Raw genomic sequence first — 8404 nt, 5'->3', positions numbered from 1 at the left:
TAAAGGTGAAACTCAGAACTAAAGCAGACCGGAAGCAGGAAAATTTAAGCATATACGTAATGTAACAACGATCCTTTTGTCTACCGGCAGATTCATTACACAATATAATAAAATATGCCATTACTATTCTATTAATAGGACTCTTCGCATTTCATAACAATGAAGTGATTAGTTAAGTGAAATACAGAAAGTTATCATTTGCATTCGCCACTCGTGTCAGTACATGAAAAAAATTGCAAACCGTCGAGAATAAAAAGACTAAACAACTCTTATGGATATCAGCAAAAAATTGAAGATGGTGAAGCTCTGATGTTCATATCAAGATGAACAACGCACAATGGAACTAATTGCTCGATACAAACCAGAAACTATTCCGACTTAAAAGAAAATATTGCCAAAATTCTTCAGTTTCTTCATCCAAGAATCCAAAGTCAATTAATTACTCCATAAAGAGAGAACAAATCTAATTTTCATAAATGTAGATAAAAAAAGTTCACAATAGCTCAAAATAAATTGGTTCATACACAAAAGTGGATAACCAAAACAAAAGATTTTGCCGATAGTTGCAGGTTATTCTCTACGTATTCATCCCTACATCAATTATACAATTACTCACCATTTCAAGAATTGGCTGAATTTTGGGAAAAAAAAAAAAAAAAAAAAAAACTTCAGACGGACATCAATCTGACTTTAACTTCCCTAGTTAGGGCTCGGTATTTTCTTGTATTCATAATTTTCTATGTCAACCTTCTGCTGCAAAGTCTGTAAAACAACATATTTTCAAGTAAGTTCCAGAAGCAAATTCAACCCGACACACATGAGCAATGTCATGCTTGGCTAAGCTTAAGATGTAAAAAGTCTCCCAACTCACTTTTTTCTTACTTTTAATTAAAAAAAGATTCAATTTTTTTATTTTTTATTTTTATTTTTATTTTTATTTTTAAGTAACTCTTACTTTATTGTGAAAATAAGTAACTTACTTATTCCAACTTTAACCAATTAAAATATTGTTTAAATTTTATTTTAGATATAAGTGATCTTTTCAAGCTCGGCTGAATATGCTCATATACCTTCAGCTCTTCCTCCAGTGAAATATTTTTGGGCTTGTAGGCATCCACAGGTCCTGTTCTTGATAGTGCTTTTCTTGTCTCTATAATCTCCCACTCCTGGTCGTCCTTCACTTTAGCAATATCCTTGCTAAACTACAAAATAACACTCCATTAAAGTAAAAAATAAAAACCCACAGAAGAGCACAATGCATATCTTCACTATGATGTATGAGTCCTATATAATCACATCCCTTTCTATATCCGCAGAAAAAAAAGTTCTGTAGTGGCTTAGATAAGAGACGGTATCTCTGTATATAGTGTGTACATATGCTATTGCTAAAAATATAGGAGTTTCTTCTTCTTATATAATTCCTTGTACACAGCTTCACCTTTGTTGTTTTTTCCTATTAATATTACTTAAGAGGGACAACTCTCACACTATAATTGCGGTTGATGTTGATTGCACGGAAGTATGCATCAATAGCAAGAACGATCATATTATGCTATAACATATTTACTAAATAAAACGAAATGGGAAACCAGATACTTGATGATGGTCATTTTTTATTTTTCATTTGAAGGATGTGTGGTTAAAAAGTAGGGAAAGGTTTTGGATTTACTGGGGGCGGAATATTTTATCGTATGAGTGTGTGGTTGAAAATGAGTATGTAGAAATAAAAGTTCAAATAATGGTTGTCTCTGGCCGAACTTGAAAACTTACATAGCCATTCTTATGCAGACAATAAATAAATCCATGCAGAATCCTTCATTGTTCAACATTTATCAACGATAATTGATTCATGATCAGAAACATTAATCCAACAAAGCATTTGGACTAACCTTCCTTGCAGTAGATGACCAAGTCCAAGAGCCCCAAGCACAGTAAGCGAAATCATTGGAAGACCATATCGTACCAACGGTGCTTTCCTGCCCCACCTACTGAACTTTGAAGCTGAGTTTTCAAACCTCGCAACAGATTGTGCTGGTGCATTATCCAATTTCTTTTGTTGATCAGTCGTCATATAAACACTTTTCATCTCTAAAAAACAATAAGAACTCCCGCATCATAATTTCCAAAGCATCGTTACCAACAATAAACTCATTGTTGTCTGATTACCTCGAATTTCAGGCGTAAATAAAAGTGAAGTTATTTGATGATGCCACGCTATATAGGTTCCAACATATTCAGTTCTAGTGTTTCGACGAAGCATTTACGAAATAAACCCACCAGAGTAAATGATCAAGTCACGAACTTTGATAAAAATAAATAAAAACCGATAGTAAAATAACACTAGCAGTGGACAAGAAACATGGCGCTAATTAATCCAAAATTAGAACCCTTATTGGTAAACCGCAAAAATTTCACACAATTAAATTTTCTAAATTAATGAGGGAAAAATAAACCTACCATTTGTTGTGATTTCGCCTTATTAAATTAAATAATAAATATCAAACCCAAACAGATGGATTCCAACCAAGAGGTCGAGAATTATTGTGCAAAACAAAGATTAGAGACGCCATAATACCTTCAGTATACTGTCACTTGAATCGTCGGGATTCGGATGAGAGAAAAGAGGGGCAGTGGTAGAGCGGTGAAGTTGTCCTTCCCAAATTTTACAAAATTTAGGTCCTTTGTTTCTCATTTTTAATGAAAAATATAGTTGATATGTATTCCATAAGAAAGATAAAATTTTAAATTTGATAATTTGATGTGATGGATAACGATGATATTTTTCATTTTAATGGGGGAAGAATAGAAAACAAACAGAGGCTCATGGACCAATTGCATATGGGATTCTAAATCTTTTGGAGCCTGTTTGAGAATGATTTTTTCTTCTAAAAATTGATTTTTTTTACCGTTATTTCACTATTTCAGCTATTATATTTGACTTCTTCTCTCACAAGTGAACCCCACTTTTCTCTTAACAGTTAAAAAATCAATTCTCAAAATCACTCTCAAACATGCTCTCAAATTATGTGCTTGTTTGTTTGATAAGGATTTTGATAATTAATTTTTTGATCGTAGAATTTTATCTGTGAAAGAAGAATTCAAAAATGATGGCTAAATAGTAAAATAACGGTCACAAAATTATAGATTATATCCAAATTTTTAATTTCAATTACAACCGAAGGACTAATGGATGGAATCTATCTGAAAAAAATGTTTCTTGTATGTAATTATTTATATAATGTTTTGCGTATTGATGAGGTGTCAAAATGTAAATGAGGAAATTATTTGATCGATGAGATTTATCTCGTCAAATCATCTGTTGGTAAATTTTTATGTAAATTATTATGGATATGTAGCACCCATCCATTTTACTGTTAATCAAAAGATTTCAATTTGCAAAAATGGCAAAATTGTAATTTTTTTTATATTTCATCAATAAAGTAAAAAAAAAAACAAAAAACAAAAAAAAGGGAAAGATTGAGAACCACCCCAAACCCCCCATCTCATGGTCTGAATCATGATAGAGTTTTTTGAATCACGATCTCCACATGGTAATTTGTACTTTGAGAGAATGAAAAATGTTCAAATCAACTCAAAATTTAGAATAATCTAAACGGATATCAAATTAAGAATTATTGAAATTAGGGTTCTTAGGCGATGTGATCCTAAGTAGAAAAAGCAATTTCTTACAAATTTAAAGAATTTATTGAGTCAGCTCTTTGAAGTTGAGCAGCTCGAATTCATAAATTTATTGAATCTTTGTTCTAGATTATCAGTTCACCATTTATGATTCCATGTGATTTCTTTTTTTTTTTTCTTTGTAGTGATCCGTACTATTTAAAAAGGGATGGATTTAAAATTTTTTTTTAAAGGTAACTTTCTTGGACTAAACCAATTTTCCTTTTAGTGTTGCTCTTTCTTGGTGGAAGGAGAGATTAGCGACGACGATGACGATGACGATGACGATGACGATGGCACTAGTACTAGCCCGATGACATGGATTTTGGATTGGTCGAGTGTTGGGTTGATTTGAACATTTTTCAAACTCTCAATGGACAAATTACCATTCGGAGATTGGGATTCGAAAGACTCTTATCAACATTCAGACCATGGGGTGGGATAAGGGTTAAAAGATAAACATTACGTAACTTCTTATGTACAAATAGGATTATTCTTAAATATTATATGACTTCTTTAATACTGATAAATGCGGCAGACATTTACCCATAGATGGATCCTATGCTTCCAAGTTTACCCTTGAATTGGCAAACAAAAGTACAACTTTCCGACCTCTCTTCATCAACAAAAATGTTCATTGAAAAGGGTTTGCGTGGGGTGGTGAATAGGAGAAATTGCATGCAAATATTGAGCGTCGATAGTCTAAAAATCAATTAACGCACCAGACAAAAGTTGATAATTTACCATTCAGGTTTTCGATACATTTTGAATGAAAAATGAAACACGTGCTTAAATGCATTATTATTAAGGAATAGAGCAAGCTCATTCCAATCTCTGTAGAGATTATTGTCTAACTCTGTCCTAACATTTGTATCACGAAATTCATCAATAATGACTACTTGAACTTATGTAAGCAACGTGCTTCAAGGCCAGTTGCAAGAGTACCCAAGTTGGCCAATCTAATGTTTAAGTCTCGTACATAATAGACATTTCTATCTCGCTCTCCCTACTCAACTTGTTATTTGTAAAATATTATTACAATATGACTCATTGAAAGCAACTCGAGCAAAAGTGGGATTACAAGAAAATTATCTCATTTTACATAAATTCAAGTTGACCCAGGACTTACTGTATTATTCTTTAATAAGAAAAATGAAAATAATTATTCTCAATCAAAGAATTACTCGAGAAGAAATTGATTGAGCTAAACTAAGCCCAAAATTGGAAGTCAACTGATCGAGAGGTCTAACAACCCTAAACCCAATTTCAGCGAATAGGAAACTTTTATAAAGGGCCCAAACGGTCGTCCAACGATTGCTAACAAATAATAATAATAATAATAGATTTTGGCTGGTGGGATATGCTATAAGGATCTTCCCAGAGTATGCTTGTCAATATCAGATTTTTGAAATTAATAACATAAGGTTTGTTGCATTGAATTAATAAAATATAATTAATTGGATAATAAATGTGAAGCAATTGAAGCCAAATTCATCTTGGCATCATATTGTTTGTGCTTGGATATGCCAAATGCCAAATGCCAAGAGCCCAAGGCATATGACAATGGTTTACAAACAGAAAAATTTTCGGGGTTTTGAGTTGGACCAATTTGCGAATCGAGCAAGCTATCAAAAATGGTTGAAAATCAGTAAGTAGAAAGGAAAATAGCACAAGAGGGGAAAGTTTAATGGTAAAAAATAATAACAATAATAATAATAATAATAATAAAACTTTCATTTTATTGTTCAGTTTTATTCAATTCTGCATAGAGACATACTACTCTTAATCAACAAGAAAAGTAAGAACTTATTTTCACTTACAGGTATACGTATTGTCCGAGATCCTATCTAAAAATGTTATGCGTTTTGGTGATCAAGCCATCTTATAGCTTTATCTCACCCCAATTTATCCTTTGTGAATTAAATAATTTCTGAATGAAAAATAGTATAGTATGAACACTGAATTAAGTCTTATTTGATTTTGATTCTTTGATAATCACTTCTTTTGCACATTCACATTCTCAAAAAAAATTATTTTTATCATTGTTTTACAATTTTTGTTACTTTTTAACCACACATTTGTTAAAATAAATAGTTACACATACATACATACAAACATATAATTACTTATCAAGAGAATCAAAATCAAACAAGCGCTAAACCAATAACAGTCTACTTTCTTGGGAAAAAAAATTGTTTTAAACTTCGTTTGATAGTGAAATGAAAGAAGACTTTTTTGGTAAATTACTTCCTCGTATGTTCAACAAGTGGTAAGATAGAAATTATTCTAATTCAAACCCTATATATTGACTTATGCTTACACTTGATTCTTCAAATTAATCAATCCTATCTTGTGATATACAGAGATTGATTTTTAACTATCAAATTGGAATAAGTAACTTTTACTTATAATTATTAAAAAATAATAAAAATAATAATAACATATTCAAACATGTTTTTAAAAACTTACTTGACAAGTTTATAAATTATTCATAAATAAATAAACTATATATTTAAATAAACCTACAAATATTATTATTCATTTATTCACAAATTTAAAAATTATTTTTATTTATTTATAAATTAAATCGTTTATAAATTCTTTGTGCTTATCAAGAAAGGGTAGCTTATCTTATAATAGAAAGCAGCGGTCAATTTCAAGAGGGTTTATTTAGAAGTTAACAACAAAAGTCAGGCACTTTCTTGTGCTGCTAAAACGTACAAGTTTTCATTTCTTGTAAGAATGTCGCGTAGACAAATTAATTCTTTTATTTTTTTTCTAACATCTTGTTACTCTTTTGAAAGTTTCCTCAAAACATTTTTATATTCTTATAAGATAAGCAAAAGTTCATGACTACAACCAAAAGCTATCCAAAAGCACGGGGGCTTAGTACTCCAAAGATTAATCGAATTTAGAATATGAATCGTAGAAGAAAATGCTTATTGAATCGATCATAGGAATATCAAATATTTTTCGTATTAATTAAAGATGGATCCTTCTAGTAGAGTAGTATTGAATATTTTACCCTATTTTCCTCGTAAATAGTCATATTGAAGACACAAAGGGTCATGGATGATCTTAACATGGAATAAGGATTTTCTTTTATGTAAATTTTATTTCTCTAATCCCTCATCTTTACTCGTGTCACTAGTCTTTCTAATTATGTATGTTGTCCTTTTATTTTGTACATAAATAGAACAAAGCATTCTTTAGTAAGAAAAGGAAATGGCTAAAGGTTTACTACATACATCACATTGTTGAAATAAGAAATACGGGCATTCTTCAATAATATATTTAGAATCAAATAAGAATCAATAGTCTATTCCCGCTACATAATAATAATAATAATAATAATAATAATAATAATAATAATAATAATAATAATAATAATAATAATAATAATAATGAAAACCTTTCTTGCTTATTACGTCATGCCTTGTGTTTTGGTGCTTATGATCTGCCATAAGCATTCTTCATATAGGATACTTACTAAATCGAATGTATTTATAGAAAATAAAAGGCAATCAACTTGTGTATCTAATTCAAACTTTCCTTTAGAGGTATCGAAAATACGAATCTTCCTTTCAACAACAACATGCCTGGTCAGATAAATTTAAAAAGATTACAAAGAGCCGTGTGACAAAAGCCCACACAGTAATTGATACCAAGGAATCTTAAGTACAAATGATTTAAGAAATAAAACTTATAAGTGGTTATACTTATGCTTAAAATGTTAATTTGACTAGATTTTTTTATAATAATCAATATGGTTATATGTCTCTTGTTGATGTCCAGTTGAGACCTAGTGCTTCAACGGATGCCTTCTCAACTCGTCAACGCACTTGGAATGCACACATTCGAACCGCAAGTTCAAAGCCTCTCCAACACAAAAAAGCATGGGAGGTCAACATATTACGTGCTCTGAGCTCAAGTTAAGTGCTTGTTTGATAGGGATTTAAATAATTGATTTTTTGATCGTTAGAGATAAAGTGGATCCTACCTATAAGAGAAAAATTCAAAAATGACGGTTGGAATAGCGAAATAATGGTCAAAAAAATTATTTTAATTGGCTTTTAAGCTGTACCGGACAAGCTCTAATTCGAAAGGACAATGAGAAATATATTGGGTGTGGAGTTGACTTTAAGGAGAGAAAATATTGGAGTTAGGTTTATATTGTAAAGAGAAATACAAAAGTGTTGAATGACACTAAGTGTGAGTATTTATAGGTAATGAAAATGAATAGATGTTATTTGGATGTTTGACATGTGACTTCATCTCAACGCCTCATTGTAGGCTAAATTGCCCCGGAGGCATTCGTTGTCGATGCGTTGGACTATGCCTTCAACCTCTCGAGAAGAAATGGATGCTTCTTCATCGCCTCGGAGGATGATAAAATAGGGCCTTGGAGAATGCAAAAAAGAGCTTCATCAAAATATGTTTCTTTGCTGGAAATCACCTCAAGAAAAAAATAATAATAATAAATAAATAAAAATAAAAATAACGAAGGGAGGAAAAAGTAGAAGGGTTCAAACGAACCCTTAGCCTTTATAAGGACGGTGCCACTTCAACCTATATGTTGGATCAAAATCAAGATCAATCACGAGTGTCAACAGCCTCATTAAATCCCAGCCATTGAAGTTAATAGACACAAATAGTTATTTAAGTGGAGGGCTTTGGTTAACCGAGGCAATCACCTACATTCGCACAGTAATCTCAAAACTAAAAC

The 8404-nt window shown here is 31.2% G+C and overlaps 1 protein-coding gene across 4 annotated transcripts; it reads right to left on the bottom strand.

Annotated features, from left to right (window-relative positions):
- Window positions 1-126: 126 nt before the first annotated feature.
- LOC111372196 lies at window positions 127-2677 on the bottom strand. Of its 4 annotated transcripts, none has more exons than XM_022994421.1 (4): window positions 2576-2677; window positions 1890-2158; window positions 1071-1197; window positions 127-762 (listed from the first exon to the last, which is right to left on the bottom strand). In XM_022994421.1, the coding sequence occupies exons 2-4, from the start codon at window positions 2084-2086 to the stop codon at window positions 700-702; spliced, it is 387 nt and encodes a 128-aa protein (XP_022850189.1). In that variant the 5' UTR covers window positions 2087-2158; window positions 2576-2677; the 3' UTR covers window positions 127-699. The 4 variants fall into 4 exon arrangements, with proteins under 4 accessions (XP_022850189.1, XP_022850190.1, XP_022850191.1 ...); XM_022994422.1 differs by having other exon boundaries at window positions 1890-2088; XM_022994423.1 differs by having other exon boundaries at window positions 1890-2031.
- Window positions 2678-8404: the final 5727 nt, after the last annotated feature.

Source organism: Olea europaea, chromosome 23, assembly GCF_002742605.1.
Source record: "Olea europaea var. sylvestris chromosome 23, O_europaea_v1, whole genome shotgun sequence".
In the NCBI taxonomy this organism is placed as follows: domain Eukaryota; kingdom Viridiplantae; phylum Streptophyta; class Magnoliopsida; order Lamiales; family Oleaceae; genus Olea; species Olea europaea.
This window is presented reverse-complemented; position numbering and strand designations above follow the sequence as displayed.

Excerpts from the sequence above, each read along its gene's own strand:
- LOC111372196 (XM_022994420.1), bottom strand. The coding sequence starts at position 2,086 with ATGAAAAGTGTTTATATGACGACTGATCAACAAAAGAAATTGGATAAT. Across the intron at positions 1,198-1,889 it reads GGTCATCTACTGCAAGGAAG|CAAGGATATTGCTAAAGTGA; the intron begins GTTAGTCCAAAT and ends TTTGTAGTTTAG. Across the intron at positions 763-1,070 it reads CACTGGAGGAAGAGCTGAAG|ACTTTGCAGCAGAAGGTTGA; the intron begins GTATATGAGCAT and ends GTTGTTTTACAG.